This window comes from Pan paniscus, chromosome 2, assembly GCF_029289425.2.
Source record: "Pan paniscus chromosome 2, NHGRI_mPanPan1-v2.0_pri, whole genome shotgun sequence".
In the NCBI taxonomy this organism is placed as follows: Eukaryota; Metazoa; Chordata; class Mammalia; order Primates; family Hominidae; genus Pan; species Pan paniscus.
This window is the reverse complement of record NC_085926.1, coordinates 134,312,105-134,329,618: the sequence shown is the minus strand read 5'-3', so window position 1 is coordinate 134,329,618 and position 17,514 is coordinate 134,312,105. Positions and strand designations below refer to the sequence as shown.

General features: G+C 40.1%; 1 protein-coding gene across 4 annotated transcripts in view; it reads left to right on the top strand.

The window, feature by feature from the left end:
• Window positions 1-17,514, top strand: part of STAG1 (STAG1 cohesin complex component) — a 407,390-nt gene that overhangs the window by 343,404 nt on the left and 46,472 nt on the right. For all 4 annotated transcript variants that reach the window (XM_034957447.3, XM_034957449.3, XM_034957448.3 and 1 more), the window contains one exon: window positions 1,171-1,251. In XM_034957447.3, coding sequence (XP_034813338.1) covers window positions 1,171-1,251 — 81 coding nt within the window. The remainder of the gene's footprint in view (window positions 1-1,170; window positions 1,252-17,514) is intronic.

The following is a 17,514-nucleotide window of genomic DNA, read 5'->3' as shown; positions in this document are numbered from 1 at the left end:
AGCCGTGATCACACCACTGCACTCCAGCCTGAGTGACAAAGTGAGACCCTGTCTCAAAAAAAAAAGAAAGTTTGTTTCTTTTCAGAAAGTTTTATTATTTGTTATGTAATAAATTTTTAAGTGAATTAATAAGTATTTTATAAACATTTCTTAGTTTTAGTTTCTAATATGATAGTATTGAGAGATATAACCCACATAAGGAAAAACTCTTTGGGACTCTTAGTAACTTTTAAGAGTATAAAGAGATCCTGAGAACTAAAAACTCTGAAAACCTCTGCCCTAGAAAAATGCATGCAGAGTGCACCAAGACACATATATAAGCATGTTAATCGCAATATGATCCATAATGGCCTAAAACTCAAAGCAGTGTAAAAGTTTATCAATGATAGATGAATAGGGAGTATTCTAAATATTACACGGAACTAAAAACTAATGAACTCTAGGTACATGCAACATCAATAAATCTGAAACATAAATGTTAAATGAAAAAAGTCAGACTCAAAGTAATACATATTGTATGATTACGTTTATGTACTGTTCAACGATATGCGTAAAAAACTAGGAATGCAGACTTAGGTAATTAAAATATACCAATTCCCAAATAATCCATAATAACTGTTGCCCTTGGGAGAAGAAAGATAATTATATTGGGAGGAGGTGCTGGCAATGTTTTATTTCTTGATGTGGGTGGTGGTTACACAGGTATTTTTGCTTTATATTCATTAAGCTTTATACTCATAAATGTGTATTTGATATGACTGTTTTCACATTAAAATACTTTAAAAGAAGTAGAAATTTTCTTATAAAATGTGGGTAAATATTTTAGATTCAGTTATTTCAACTATAAAATTTGGATAAAAATAATTTCATCAGTCTCCTTTTAAAAATTTGACTAAGTAAAATATCATGACACTACATTTTTGTTTAAACATAGTGCTATTTCAGTCTGTATTTATTCCCATATGTTGTGTCTTTATTCTCCAGATTGATACATTGGTTTGTCCTTTCTAACCAAGTATTTTATACATTCTCATTAATTATACAAAAATTTGGACTTGAAGCTATACTATAAAATAATAACTGTGATAAATATTATCTTAGCACGGTGCAAACAGATGATCTCATTTTTTTGAATTTTTCATTAAAAAAATTTTTTTTCATTTGATACAGATAGTCGTGCAAGCACTGCAGTGTTCCCATTATTCGATTCTTTGGCAGTTGGTGAAAATTACTGATGGCTCTCCTTCCAAAGTAAGTAAGAGTTTCTGTAGGCAGAAGGGTTATTACTGAAATAATAACCTTGCTTAACTATTTAATAATTTATTATTATCAGTTATTGTATAATATAAATTATTGTAATATTTAATAAAATATATGATTATTACCAGTTCTTGGTTTATCTTATGAGTAAGTATACATTTACCTCTTTGGGAAGAGCCAAAATCTTCAAGCAAAAGACACATAGTTATGTGTGTGTATATATATGTACACACACACACAGATTAAAACTTCTTATATAAAATCACTGTAGTAGACACAAGAGCTCTGATAGGTAACATGCTATTAAAAAGAATAACATTGAGGCCATGCACGGTGGCTTACGCCTATAATCCCAGCACTTTGGGAGGCCGAGGCAGGCAGATCACTTGAGGTCAGGAGTTCAAGACCAGCCTGGCCAATATGGTGAAACTCCATCTCTACTAAGAATACAAAAATTAGCTGGGCATGGTGATGCACACCTGTAGTCGCAGCTACTCGGTAGGCTGAAGCAGGAGAATCACTTGAACCCGGGAGTTAGAGGTTGCAGTGAGCTCAGATCACGCCACTGCTCTCCAGCCTGAGCGACAGAGTGAGACTCTGTCTGAAAAAAAAAAAAAAAAAACAAAAAAATTAGCCGGGTGTGGTGTTGGGTGCCTGTAATCCCAGCTACTGAGGAGGCTGAGGCAGGAGAATCGCTTGAACCCAGGAGGCAGAGCTTGCAGTGAGCCAAGATCGCGCCATTGTACTCCAGCCTGGGCAACAAGAGCAAAACTCCATCTCAAAAAAAAAAAAAAAGAATAACATCATTGAAAGATAGTAGTATGATACCTAGAGACACAAAGTGAACAACCCTCTTGAAGTTAAAAACAACTTAAAATGTATCCATGACCATGCAAAACAAAGAAAAATGTGGGCTAGGGATTAAATGAAAGAAAGTAAAATCAAGAAAGCCAAAAAGTGCACTGAAGCCTGCTTTACCTTGAGGATGTTTCTCAAGGTCCATCCAGGATAGAATGTCTCATAGGTGGCCACATCTCCCAGATAATTTTGGGATCCTAACGACCTGCTCTTACCACAGAGGTGAACTAGAAATAAACGCACTCCAGTTTCCTTCAGGGGCTGGGGGATTATAAGGAAAAGAGTCTGTCTTAAAATTTGTCATTGATTAAAATGGGGAAAAATAAATCTCCCATGAAAGTTTATGACTTAGCTTTTGCATAGGTTTTCACCTGAATTCATACTATTTTGATGGTAAAAAAAAAAAGAAAGAAAAAAAGTTGAGATTTTGATTAAGTGTTCTATAATGGTGGTAATCCCCAACCACCTAACAGAATCAAATCTAAATATCTTCTGAAGGAACTTGCCTTAAAGAATTTTCCACAAGTAAAACCTTAAGCAAAATGAGCTCACAGCAAAAATATCACTCATGAAAACAACCATGAAGAGAATCAGACAAAAAATACTTCACATTGGAATTATCTGACACAAATATAAATGTTTCAGTTATTTCATGTAATGAGAGGCCTGAACATGACTAAGAAGTAAACATTTGATAAAGAACCAAATAAAGATATTAGTATGTTTGTGTATCTCCTCTTAACAAAACAAGCTGTTTAACCAGTAAAGATGAGTAATGCATTTGCATATAGAACAAACAGCTTGATATGGAGTGTTATTTTTTCAGAGTAAGAATTTTTTTTTCCTTTCTGAGTAACAATTTGAGGATCTCTGCATTTAGAAAGTAGTAGGATTTTTAAATTCTTTTTCATTAGAAGAATGGTAATATATTGGTTAGCCTCTTGGTTTTTCTCTTTTATTAATAATTTCAGTCTTGAAAAACAAAAATAACAGTTAACCTTTTATTAGTAATGAAAGCCACTTTAAAACTGTGTTACAGCCTGGTGCGGTGGCTCGCGCCTGTAATCCCAGCACTTTGGGAGGCCGAGGCGGGCAGATCACAAGGTCAAGAGTTCGAGACCAGCCTGGCCAGTATGGTGAAACCCTGTCTCTACTAAAAATACAAAAATTAGCTGGGTGTGGTGGCAGGCGCCTGTAGTCCCAGCTGCTTGGGAGGCTGAGGCAGAAGAATCGCTTGAACTCGGGAGGCGGAGGTTGCAGTGAGCCAAGATCATGCCACTGCACTCCAGCCTGGGCGATAGAGCGAGACTGTCTCCAAAAAAAAAAAAAAAAAAGGCCAGGCACGGTGGCTCACGCCTGTAATCCCAACACTTTGGGAGGCCGAGGTGGGCGGATCACAAGGTCAGGAGATCGAGACCATCCTGGCTAACACAGTAGTGAAACCCTGTCAATACTAAAAATACAAAAAAATTAGCCGGGCGTGGTGGCAGGTGCCTGTAGTCCCAGCTACTCAGGAGGCTGAGGCAGGAAAATGGCTGGAGCCCAGGAGGTGGAGCTTGAAGTGAGCGGAGAGATCGCGTGGCTGCACCCCCGCCTGGGCGACAGAGCGAGACTCTGTCTCAAAAAAAAAAAAAAAAACTGTGTTACACTGGGCCTGGCGGCTCACGCCTGTAATCGTAGCACTTTGGGAGACCAAGGTGGGCGGATCACCTGAGGTCAGGAATTCCAGAACAGCCTGGCTAACATGATGAAACCCTGTCTCTACTAAAAATACAAAGTTAGCTGGGCATCGTGGCGCACATCTGTAATTCCAGTTACTTGGAGGCGAAGTACGAGAATCGCTTGAACCTGGGAGGCAGAGGTTGCAGTGAGCCAAGATCTTGCCACTGCATTCCAGCCTGGGTGACAGAGCGAGCCTCTTGTCTTTTTTTGAAATGTTATTTAATATAGTAAAGTCAAAGGAGATTGAATTTATATATTAAAATTTGATAGGAAGGGTTTAATGATTTTACACAATTGCTTTTATTCTCACCCTTCTGATTGAGTTTTAGATAGTTTTTCCCACAGACATCATTTTTGTTGAGTTACTTGCATTTTGGCTAAATATTGATTATTGCATTTAGTAAATTTAGAATATGTTATTCCATAAAAATTCAGCATAATTGATAGTTAATTCCTCCTTGTAAATCTATTAATAATTTAAATTTTGTCTTTTTTTTAACTGAGATGGAGTCTCACTCTGTCACCTAGGCTGGAGTGCAGTGGTGCAATCTTGACTCACTGCAACCTCTACCTCCTGGGTTCAAGTGATTCTCCTGCCTCAGCCTCCCGGGTAGCTGGGATTACAGGCGCATGCCACCATGCCCGGGTTTTTTGTATTTTTAGTAGAGACTGGGTTTCACCATGTTGGCCAGGCTGGTCTTGGACTCCTGACCTCAAGTGATCCACCCACCTCAGCCTCCCAAAGTATTGGGATTACAGGTGTGTGCCACTGTGCCCAGCCTAAATTTTGTCTTTTTACAACTATATTCCATAATTGGAATGAGAATCTCTATTCTTCAATCGACTTCTTTGAATATTTTCTATTGTTTAATCTTTTTACAGCAGAATTATTTTGAAATTCCTTGCCTTTTTTGTCTGACACATTCTCCTAATAAAAGATAGTTTTATTTTTGTATTAGTCATATTACATATTTCATTGGCAATGCAGATTTTGTTACCAGAACTGATTTTGTTTTGTTTTATTTTTGAGACAGGGTCTCACCCTGGTTGCCCACTGTCACGGCTCACTGTGGCCTCAACCTCCTGGGCTCAGGTGATCCTCCCACCTCAGCCCCTGAAGTAGCTGGGACTACAAGTGTGTGCCACCACGCCTGGCTACATTTTTTTTTTTTTTTTTTTTTTTTTTGAGACAGAGTCTCGCTAGAGTGCAGTGGCATGATCTTGGCTCACTGCAGTCTCCACCTCCCAGGTTCAAGCGATTCTCCTGCCTCAGCATCCCAAGTAGCTGGGATTACTGGTGCCTACCACCATGCCTGGCTAATTTTTGTATGTTTAGTAGAGACGGGGTTTCACCATGTTGGCCAGGCTGGTCTCGAACTCCCAACCTCAGGTGATCTGCCTGTCTTCGCCTCCCAAATTGCTGGGATTACAGGTGTGAGCCACCACACCCAGCCACGCCTGGCTACTTTTTTATATTTTTTGTAGAGATGGGGTTTCACCATATTACCCAGGCTAGTCTCAAACTCCTAGACTCAAGCAGTCCACCCGCCTCAGCCTCCCAAAGTGCTGGGATTACAGGTGTGACCCACTGATTTTCTTTATGCCAGAAAGAATGCTGCAGCATCTTTTATGTGTTTTATTCAGTTAATTACAATTTATAGTTTTATGTGCATTTATAGCATATGTGGAATTTTTCTTAGGTATTTGTCTCTCAAGTTATTTCTTCTCATTTTGAAGTTGTTGGTAGTTTCTTTAAAAGTCCAAGGTATATTCAGTAGTCATCGTACATCAGTTCTGTCTATAATTTTAAAATGGTTCTCTAAGTGATAATCTTCAAAAGCATGAATTTTTAAGACACATGCAAACTTTAAAAATTCATGTTTCAGCTGGGTGCAGTGGCTCATGCCTGTAATTCCAGCACTTTGGGAAGCCAAGGCAGGCGGATCACGAGGTCAAGAGATAGAGATTATCCTAACCAACATGGCGAAACCCCGTCTCTACTAAAAATACAAAAATTTGCTGGGCGTGGTGGCATAGGCATGTCCCTGTAGTCCCAGCTACTCAGGAGGCTGAGGCAGGAGAATCGATTGAACCCAGGAGGCGGAGGTTGCAGTGAGCCAAGATTGCATCACTGCACTCCAACCTGGCAACAGAGCGAGACTCCGTCTCAAAAAAAAGAAAAATCCATGTTTCAGGCTGGACACAGTGGTTCATGCCTGTAATCCTAGCACTTTGGGAGGCCAAGGTGGGCAGATCACTTGAGGTCAGGAGTTGGAGACCAGCCTGACCAACATGGTGAAACCCTGTCTCTACTAAAAATACAAAAATTAGCCAAGTGTAGTGACACATGCCTGTAGTCCTAGCTACTCGGGAGTCTGAGGCAGGAGAATCGCCTGAACCCACAGCAGGTAGAGATTGCAGTGACCTAAGATTACACCAGTGCACTCCAGCCTAGGCAACAGAGTGAGACTCTGTCTCAAAAAAAAAAAAAAAAAAAGATGAAGCGTAGGAAGGGACTTTGTTGTTGTCATTACCTTATTGTTTTACATTTTGTTTGCTCGTTTGTTCATTTGTTTGTTTTGAGACAGAATCTTGCTGTGTTGCCCAGGCTGGAGCTCAGTGGCATGATCTCAGCTCACTGCAAGCTCCGTCTCCCAGGTTCAAAGGATTCTCCTGCCTCAGCCTCTCCTGAGTAGCTGGGATTACAGTCACCCACCATCATGTCCGGCTAATTTTTGTATTTTTACAAAAGTTGGCTCAGTTTGTAATGCCAGGACTAACAATATATGGAGGACTTCTGTGATAATGCACCTAAAACTCTATCCATTTTTTCCCCTTAATTTTTTTCCCGAAGTTTAAATGTAGTATGGTAGATACTGGGATTTTTATATATGTTAAATGTATTTAATATTTGTAATGTTGGTCATTTAGAAGCAAGCTGAAAGTTTGTTACGTAAGGTAATTTTGTATTATTTTGTTGAGAAAATGTTAAAATGAAATGGGTCATTTAGATAGTGAGGGAGCAAGCCAGCCAACCATTATTTGTTTTTCTTTCTGTAGTCATTTATACAGTTATAGAAACATTTAAATCTCTCAAGAGGTCACATATTTTTATTAATAAAATATGCTTATTATTTTTTGTTATAAAATACAAGGTAGAGTTCTCATAAATTTGAGCTCTCCTACTTCAGCATATGCTCATTATAAAAGAAGAAATACAAAAATAGTAATATAAACAAAATAAAACTGACTCTTACCACTTGTAGATAACCACTGTTAATATTTTGGTGTATTTTCTTTTTTTTTTTTTTTTTTTTTTGAGACGGAGTCTGGCTCTGTCACCCAGGGTGGAGTGCAGTTGCACAATCTCGGCTTACTGCAACCTCCATTTCCCAGGTTCAAGCAATTGTCCTCCGTCAGCCTCCCCAGTAGCTGGGACTACAGGCGCATGCCACCACACTTGGCTGACTTTTTGTATTTTTAGCAGAGACGGGGTTTCACCGTGTTAGCCAGGATGGTCTCGATCTGCTGACCTTGTGATCCACCTGCCTCAGCCTCCCGAAGTGCTGGGATTACAGCCATGAGCCACTGCGCCCAGCCTGGTGTATTTTCTTTAGTGCTTTTTCTTTAGTATATTTGTAATTTTATTGAGATTACAATGTACTTTCAATTTTTATCTTCTCTTCAATTAACATATTTTCTTCAGTTATTAAGAAAGGTTTATAGAGAATATTTTTAATATATGCATAATCTATTGTGTAGCTATACCGTAATTTATTTTACCTCTCTCCGCTCTTAGATATTTGGGTTTAAATATTTTTACTAATAAAATTAATGCTGTGATGATGGGCACTGTGGTGCAAAAAGCTTGTTCTGTGTTTTTCATTGTTTCATCTTGTATTATATTCTTAGAAATGGAATTGCTAGGTCAATGATTGTATATACTTTTAAGGTTCTTGATGCATACTGCCAAATCGCTTTTTAAAGAGTACTTTTCTAAAATTTTTTTTCTTTTCTATTGTCATAAACACTCATTCAGGAGATTATGAATGGTAGTTATAATTGAAGTTTAAATTCAAGTTATAATTTAACTCAACAGTAAACACTATTAAATAAAGTTTATGAGAAGACTATATCAAGAAAAAGCTTTGATCGTTATTTGAAATGGAAGTGCACTGGGTTTCACCAGTAGGTTTCCCTCTGTTCCCCTGATTCCCAGAGTTGGAAGCTCTGGGGCAGTCTTACAGGTCATGCTAAGTATACTTTGCTCCAGTGCCCCCTAGTGCTGGTCCTGTGGAAGTAACCTTCATTTTTTCTTTGTAGCAGAAAACATCCTTCTTCCTTCAGCTCCTTCTGGACATATACAAAGACATTTAAAGAGCCAGGCAAATAAGAGTTAGGGCTAAAATGGGCCGGGCATGGTGGCTTACGCCTGTAATCCCAGCACTTTGGGAGGCCGAGGCGGGCGGATCACAAGGTCAAGAGATCAAGACCATCCTGGCCAACATGGTGAAACCCTGTCTCTACTAAAAATACAAAAGTTAGCTGGGCATGGTGGCGTGCGCCTGTAGTCCCAGCTACTTGGGAGGCTGAGGCAGGAGAATCGCTTTAACCCAGGAGGGGGAGGTTTCAGTGAGCCAAGATTATGCCACTGCACTCCAGGTTGGCGACAGAATGAGACTCTGTCTTAAAAAAAAAAAAAAAAAAAAAGAGGGCTAAAGTAATGCCCTATTACTTTCTTTGGCCTGCGGATCTAGAATTTATCCTTATTTTTTTTCTCTCCTGGGAGGAGCTGTCCTGCTTTCTGTAGTCTTATATTTGTGCTACTCTCTCTGCCTTACCCTGCATGTTTCTATTCTAGACTGCAATAGGGAGGGCCTGGGCCAAACATCCCTACCTCTGGACCCTCACCCTGTTTCAAATCCTTTATGTCAAAGAAAGTCAATATACCCTAGGTAGCTACAAGTCCAATTATTATTGAGGTATTTAGTTGTAAAATTTGTCCTTCCATCACTGTCTTGACTAAATGTTCTCCTCTGAAAATTCCAACTTGTTGACCTGCAAACAGACTGGAGAAAAGAGCAGTAAGGGTGAAGGTGGGACTGATAGTGGCCAAGCCCCATGAGAAGACATGTTTAACCTTGCTATCCTTCCCACAAACATGCATTCCTACAAATGTGTTAGAAATAGGCTCAGATGTGTAAAAATCTACAGGCGGCCGGGCGCGGTGGCTCACGCCTGTAATCCCAGCACTTTGGGAGGCCGAGGCGGGCGGATCACGAGGTCAGGAGATCGAGACTATCCTGGCTAACACGGTGAAACCCCGTCTCTACTAAAAATACAAAAAATTAGCCGGGCGTGGTAGCGGGCGCCTGTAGTCCCAGCTACTCGGGAGGCTGAGGCAGGAGAATGGCGTGAACCCGGGAGGCGGAGCTTGCAGTGAGCCGAGATCGCGCCACTGCACTCCAGCCTGGGCGACAGAGCGAGACTCCGTCTCAAAAAAAAAAAAAAAAATCTACAGGCTGCTTTCTGTAGCTCTTTCTTTCCTCTTCCCTACCCATTCCTTCAGAATAGCAGTGAGCAAGAGATAGCTCATTAGAGTCCTGGCCCGGAATTCCTGTAATAACAAAATACAGATAGCAACTCCCTATCTGCAGAGTTAACTGCTTTGAGACGAAGGGAGTGGGGCCAGGCGTGAGAAATAATAGTGATCCTCGTAGGAACAAATTTTTAGTCGCATGTAAGCATTTTATTTCACTTCTTTTCTTAGAGAATCTTTGCCCCCACCTTTTATTTATTGGAAATTCTGTTCCATTAGTTAGTTCTAAGCCTTTCCTTTCAGTCGTTCCATGACTCCAGAGTTGTTCTTTAATACATGTGTTCCTGTTAATATTATGTCCAATCACAAGTGCCTGATTGGCTGGTCTAGAAAAGTTAGAGAAGAAAGATACAGGTCTTGTTTAATATCCATTTCATGTTCAGCTCTCAGAATATTCATTTAAAAGAATCTGGAATGTAAAAGTAGGTGTCTATTCATACCAAATTCAGAACTTCTCCAAAATTATATTCAACCCAATATTTTAAAATTCTCTGAAAACCAGAAATAAATATCTTCGATTTAGAAAATGACTTACAAGTCATGGTTTCAGCATTCCATTAAGAGTACCATGTTGTGTTTGCAGCCCTGTTCCTGAGCCCCTAGATATAGAGGCTTGCTTGCTGGTAGGGAATCCCCTCTTTAAAAATAGCATAAGGGGCCGGGCGCGGTGACTCACACCTCTAATCCCAGCAATTTGGGTGGCCAAGGTGGGCAGATCACAAGGTCAGGAGTTCAAGACCAGCCTGGCCCATATGGTGAAACCCCATCTCTACCAAAAATAGAAAAAATTAGTTGGGCGTGGTGGCGGGCACCTGTAGTCCCAGCTACTCGGGAGGCTGAGGCAGAAGAATCGCTGGAACCCGGGAGGCAGAGGTTGCAATGAGCCAAGATCATGCCACTGCACTCCGGCCTGGGTGACAAAGTGAGACTCCATCTCAAAAAAAAAAAAAGAAAAAAAAAATAGCATAAGGCCAGGTGCGGTGGCTCACACCTGTAATCCCAGAACTTTGGGAGGCCAAGATGGGCGGATCACCTGAGGTCAGGAGTTTGAGACCAGCCTGGCCAACATGGTAAAACCCCATCTCTACTAAAAATACAAAAATTAACCAGATGTGGTGGCACACGCCTGTAATCCCAGCTACTCAGAAGGCCGAGGCAGGAGAATTGCTGGAACCCAGGAGGTGGAGGCTGCAGTGAACTGAGATGGCACCACTGCACTCCAGCCTGGGCGACAAAGCAAGAATCCATCTCAGAAAAGAATAATGATAAAAATAAATAAATCCAGCCTGACCAATATGGTGAAACCCCGTCTCTACTAAAAGTACAAAAAAATTAGCCAAGTGTGGTGGTGTGCGCCTGTAGTCGCAGCTACTCAGGAGGCTGAGACAGGAGAATTGCTTGAACTGGGAGGCGGAGATCACACCACTGCACTCCACCCTGGGTGACAGAGTGAGACTCAGTCTCAAAAAAAATTAAATAAGCAAATAAGTAAATAAAGCATAAGGCCTTCTCAGCCTCACTAGCCTGTCCCCAGTGAATGCTGTTTTTACTTATTAAGAGACAGTTGCCTCGTTTACAAATATCCAGACTTCTTAAGACATTTAATACTTCATGATCTAAGTAACAAGGCAGGACCAAGATAATTAATTCTAAGTAACAAGTATTACATTGTAAAAATATGTTTTCACTAAGCTTATCAGAAGCCTAAAACAATATTAAGAATATTTAGACACTTTGGGAGGCCGAGGCAGGAGGATTGGTTGAGGCCAGGAGTTCAAGACCAACTTGGCCAACATAGTGAGATCCCATCTCTATTTTTTAAACTTATTATATATAAAAAAAGAATATTTAGACAAAACATAACACTTTCTAGTACAGAGATTTGAGATTTCCTCCACCAAAGTTAATGATAAAAGAAGTTTCCTTTCCTGTCAGGTTATTTATTTGAGTAAAAAAGAAATGGGTATCTTATCCTGCTTAATATCCCCTAAGTGATACAGTAATCATTTTCCTTACTACAGTAGGTTTTTCATTAAAAATTGTTTTTCCTAATAAGTAACAGTTACTAGTTGTTTGTTAAATTACTTCTTGTTGCTTACACAATTTATCTATGTAAGTAGCTCCCTGCCAGGTGCGGTGGCTGATGCCTGTAATTTCAGCACGTTGGGAGGCTGAGGTGGGCGGATCTGGAGGCCAGGAGTTCGAGATGAGCCTGACCAACATGGTGAAACCCTGTCTCCACTAAAAATATAAAAATTAGCTGGGCGTGGTGGTGTGTGCCTGTAATCCCAGCTACTCAGGAGGCTGAGGCAACAGAATCGCTTGAACCCAGGAGGCGGAGGTTGCAGTGAGCCAAGATCGCACCACTGCACTCCAGCCTGGGCAACAGAGCGAGACTCCATCTCAAAAAAACAAACAAACAAAAAAGCAGCTCCCAGTTCTTCTGTTTCCAGCATTTTGTGTGTGTGTTGGAACATGGTCTTTGGAGTTAAAATTGAGTTTGAATTTTTACTCCACTTCTTACCACCTGTGGCAAGATAAGCAAGGTACTTCACCTTGAGCTTCACTTTCCTGATATATAAAATGAGAATGATACTCACTGCTGGATAGGTTTGTTGAGAAGATGAAATTGAAAGAAGTGTTTGAATTAACAGTAAATGTTATTTTGTTGGCATTAAGTCGCAGTCCTAATCTTTGTTTTTGTAGTCTTCTCCCCCAAACCAAAATGAACTATTGAACTATTGCCTGAGGCCATGGGCATACATAAACATACTTGATGGGTAGTGTAGGTTTGGGATACAGCGTGATAGATTTAGTCCTCCATCTGAATTTTTGGGATAATTTGGGAATTCAAGTCTCTCACTTTGGTCCTAACAGTCACTGCTTTTCCCCTGTTCCTCTGACTCCTTCTTTAGCTTCCTTCATCTTTGTATACTACAGGAAAGAAATCAGAAGATGTTTTGGAACTACAGTAGGCAGCTTAAGGGTTCCTGGATCATAAGTGGATTAGCCTTTGAGGCAATGGCAGGAGTCAGCAGGTGGGGATTCAGATCGCCAAGAGCAGCAACAACACTGAAAACTAGGTATTACATTTGGGGTTTAAATATCAAATAGTCGTTTTATTATATATTCACAAAAGCTGCACACTCTCCCTCTATCCCTCTGAAGAAAGTTGCCAGTAGCAATTACTCTTAGAAGAAAACAATCTCAGAAATACAGCATAGTGTTTACCCTTCTACAATGGTGGGGCCTTTTGTGTCTTGTTCTTTTTGTCACTTGTTCCAAGTGAATGAATTTAGTTCTGTTTTATATATAGTATGGATAATGACTTACTTCAGGTGAAAAGTAATTTAATGAGCCTTGTTATATATTAGTCACTGTGGTAGGTACAAAGAAACATAATACAGTTTGTCTCCAAAGATCTTTATAGCTCAGAACAGGCTCAGCAGACTTCAGACCATGGGCCAAATCTGACCTGATGTGTTTTTGTAAATGATGTTTTATTGGAACACAACCATACTCATTCATTTATATACTATCTAGGACTATTTCATGCTACACTGACAGTTAAGTAGTTGGATCCAGACCATATGGACTGCAAAGCCTAAAATATTTACTATCTGATCCTTAACACAAAAAGTTTGCCAACCAGTGGCCTAATAAGTTAACTTCTTTGCCTTGTGTACCAAGGCAAAGTTAGAAAAACGTATTTGCCTATTCTGGGTAAGCAGAAGTTTAGTTTTGTGCTGCCTTTTCATCATGAAAATTGATCACTAAATTTTTAGCAGGCTTTATTTTTGTATTCTGAGAATTTTTATCTGGTCTAGGTCCTTGTTTTGCTACTTTACTGTTTATTTCTGCCCATTCCAAAAATCTATATTTGTCAGATAATGTTGAGCTAAAGTTTTATGTGTTTACTAATTAGTTTTTCCATGGCTTCATTTTCTGACTGTGATTATGTTAACCGTATTTCATGGTTATGGATGAAAACACAACTAAATTTGGTCCTCCGCTAGCCATGTAAAATTTTGGAACAAAGCCTGGGCAACATGGTGGTACCTGGTCTCTACAAAAAAATACAAAAAAAAAAAAAATTAGCTAGGTGTAGTGGTGTGTGCCTGTAGTGCTTGCTACTATTGTGGAAGAAAATTAAAAGGAATCACACATTTAAAATCTATATACTTCTATTTTTGTGTGTATAGGAATTAAACTCCCTTACCTTTCCTCACTGACTGTAATCATATAGTTTGCTGTTATGGGTCAGTCTACATTTAAAGATCTTTTTTCTTCCTAAGATGTCAAATTTGAGCCTTTGTGCCTTTAGGAAAGCTTCTTTCTAATATAGCTTATATGATAAATTCACCATCTTAATTGTGCCTTCCATATTTGGGGTTCTTCATTGTTGATATCTTGCTGACAAGACTTTTATTTTATTTTTATTCATTTATTTTTGCGACAGAGTCTCACTCTGTTGCCCAGGCTGGAGTGCAATGGCACGATCTCGGCTCACCACAACCTCCGCCTCCTGGGTTCAAGCAATTCTCCTGCCTCAGCCTCCTGAGTAGCTGGGATTACAGGCGTGCACCACCATGCCCAGCTAATTTTTTTTGTATTTTTAGTAGAGACGGTGTTTCACCATATTGGCCAGGCTGGTCTCAAACTCCTGACCTTGTGATCCGCCTGCCTCGGCCTCCCAAAGTGCTAGGATTACAGGCATGAGCCACTGCGCCCGGCCAAGACTGTATTTTAAAAACGTCAACTTAATTTGTTGAAAGAGGTTTCTCTTCTTGGCCAAGCATGGTGGCTAATGCCTGTAAGCCCAGCGCTTTGAGAGGCTGAGGCGGGAGGATTGTTTGAGCCCAGGAGTTCAAAGTCAGCCTGAGCAACATATCAAGACCTTGTCTCTACAAAAAATATAAAATTAGCCCAGGTGTGGTAGCACACATCTATATTCCCAGCCCCTTGGGAGGCTGAGACAAGAGGATCACTTGAGCCCAGGAGGTCAAGGCCGCATTGAGCTATGATTGTGCCACTGCACTCCAGCCTGAGAGACATAGTGAGACTCTGTCTCTTTAAGAGGTTTCTCCTCTTATCTTGGTTAGTAGATCACTGATAAACTGAAACTATTTTAGCCCTTTTATATATGGGTATATGTAGGTTTCAGTCTTCTAATTCTCGGTTTCACTAGATCTACCAGGAAGCAAAAACCTTAGCCAATCTAATAAAGCTACTTGCAAAATGGATACAAAATATAACCAAGATACCATGATTTACATCTCAGTGTGATCTTACTACTCGAGCCATCTGAATTCCTTTCTGCAGCTACTCTAGGAAAAAGTTGGTTTTCTGTAGAGACAGGGTCTCACTCTATTGCTCAGGCCAGAGTGCAGTGGCACGGTCATGGCTCACTGCAGCCTCAATCTCCCAGGCTCAAGAGATCCTCCCGCCTCAGCCTCCTGAGTAGCTGGGACTATAGGTGCATGTCACCACACCTGGCTGATATATTGTAGAGACAGGTCTTGTTTTGTTGCCCAGGCTGTTCTTGATCTCCTGGCCTCAAGCGTTCCTCCTGCCTCCCCCTCCCAAAGTACTGGGATTATAGGTGTGAATTGCCCCACCCAGCCAGAAAAAGTGCTTTTGATGCCATGCTGCTTTCTAAAAATAAGATAAAATATTGGTTTCATTTAGGAAAAAGAAAATTGGAAAGGAAGCATCAATATAAGGACATTTTATATGAACTAAGAGAAGTAGATAAAGTAGCATAGATTACTCTTCTGTATTCACCCATTAGCTTCAGTTCCCACTCCTGTAATCCAGGTAATCTGACTAGAAAGGGGATTTGCGGAAGTAAAATTCCATTGTATTCTAGTTTCTTAAAATGACAGTCTGTATAATCAGCATATCTTGTTCTTGTATTATTCTTTTTCAGTGTCTAGTGAGTTAACTGGCTTTTTTGTTTATATATAAATATATTTGAGTAATTCAACTTTCAAATTTCTTACTTACTTTTTTTTTTTTTTCTTGAAATGGAGTCTCACTCTGTTGCCCAGGCTAGAGTGCAGTGGCGTAATCTCAGCTTACTGCAACCTCCGCCTCCCAGGCTCAAGTGATCCTTCTGCCTCAGCCTCCAGAGTATGGGACTAAAGGCGTATGCCATCACGTCTGGCTAATTTTTTTGTATTTTTGGTAGAGATGGGGTTTCACCTGTTTGGCCAGGCTGGTATCAAACTCTTGACCTCAAGTGATCCACCCACCTTGGCCTCCCAAAGTGCTAAGATTACAGGTGTGAGCCACCATGACTGGCCTCAAATTTCTTTTTTTTTTTTTTCTTTTTCTTTTTGAGATGGAGTCTTGCTCTGTTGCCAAGGCTGGAGTGCAATGGTGCAGTCTTTGCTCACTGTAACCTACACCTCCAAGGTTCAAGCAGTTCTCCTGTCTCAGCCTCTGGAGTAGCTAGGACTACAGACATGTGCCACCACACCCAGCAGTTTTTGTATTTTTAGTAGAGATGGGGTTTTGCCATGTTGGCCAGGCTGGTCTCGAGCTCCTGACCTCAGGTGATCCACTCACCTCAGCCTCCCCCGGTGCTAAGATTACAGGCGTGAGCCACCACACCCAGCCAAATTTCTTACTTTCATAATGCTGCCTGTCTCTGCAAGTTGCCACATATTAATTTTATCATATTAAAGAGTCATTATAGCATACTGGTTAAGACCACAGTCTGGAGGCAGACTGCTTTTGTTATTTCACTTTGCTACTTAATGGCTGTGTGTCTTTGGGCCTGTTGCTTAACATCTCTGTGACTGTTTCTGTTTCTTTTTTTTTTTTTTTTTTTTTTTTGAGACGGAGTCCTGCACTGTTGCCCAGGCTGGAGTGCAGTGGCGTGATCTCGGCTCACTGCAGGCTCTGCCTCCTGGGGTCATGCCATTGTCCTGCCTCAGCCTCCCGAGTAGCTAGGACTACAGGCGCCTGCCACCACGCTCAGCTAATTTTTTGTATTTTTAGTAGAGACGGGGTTTCACCGTGTTAGCCAGGATGGTCTCGATCTCCTGACCTCGTGATCCACCCACCTCGGCCTCCCAAAGTGCTGGGATTACAGGCGTAAGCCACCGCGCCTGGCCGTGCCTGTTTCTTTATACATAAAGTGGGGGTGATAATACCAATACCTATCACAGTTGTAAGGATCAGTTGTTAATCTGTGAAAAATTTAGATTAGTGCCTGGCAAGTAGTAAGTGTGGATAAATGTTAACTTTTATTATTATTGTATTCTGGCCCAGATAAAATGAAGTAAGTTAAGCATATTTACTTTTTTTCATAATGAATTACAGCTATTATAGCAGATGAGAAGTGACAGTATCCATAATATGAGGAATGTAACTTTTTTCAAATTAAAAAGCAGTCAATGATATATTTTAAAAGAATTCATAGTAAGTGTGCTAATTTTCACCTATTTAGAGCAAGCTCTTATAATTTGCCCTATTCCAAATCTTTTTATATTTCTTTTTATTTTTCTCTTGAATATTATCTATTGTTCTTTAAGGGGCATTAAGAGTAAAGCTAACTCTATGAGACTTCTTTATTTTCTTACTATTGGAGTCTTAAATTGGCAAATCCTGAACTAATTTCAAAATCTTGATGTAACACCCTGAAAATTTATAGATACTTACTATCACATGACCCAGTAATGGCAGCCTTCCTCAACTTGAGCAAAATCACAGTCTTGGGAATCATAATTCCCACTACTTAAATGAAATGAAGTATAGTAACAGGCCAACATCATGAAGTGGATGAATAAAAGCACTGAGTTCTGAAATTTTCAGGAACCTAAATTATCTTCCCAACTGTTCAAAGGATTTACTATAAGTGATTAACTAACTTTGTTAAGTATACAATATCTGTGCTTATTTACCCAAATCTGTCAGTATGTATAATTCTCTCAGTGGAAGATAGTTACAATTAAATTAACTTTCTTGAGCACTCAAATAATATTTAGTTTGCATCCAAATCTAGGCCAAACTTTATTGCTAAAGAAGGTCTTTAGTCCATCCCCATTGGGAAAAAATAATAACAGTAA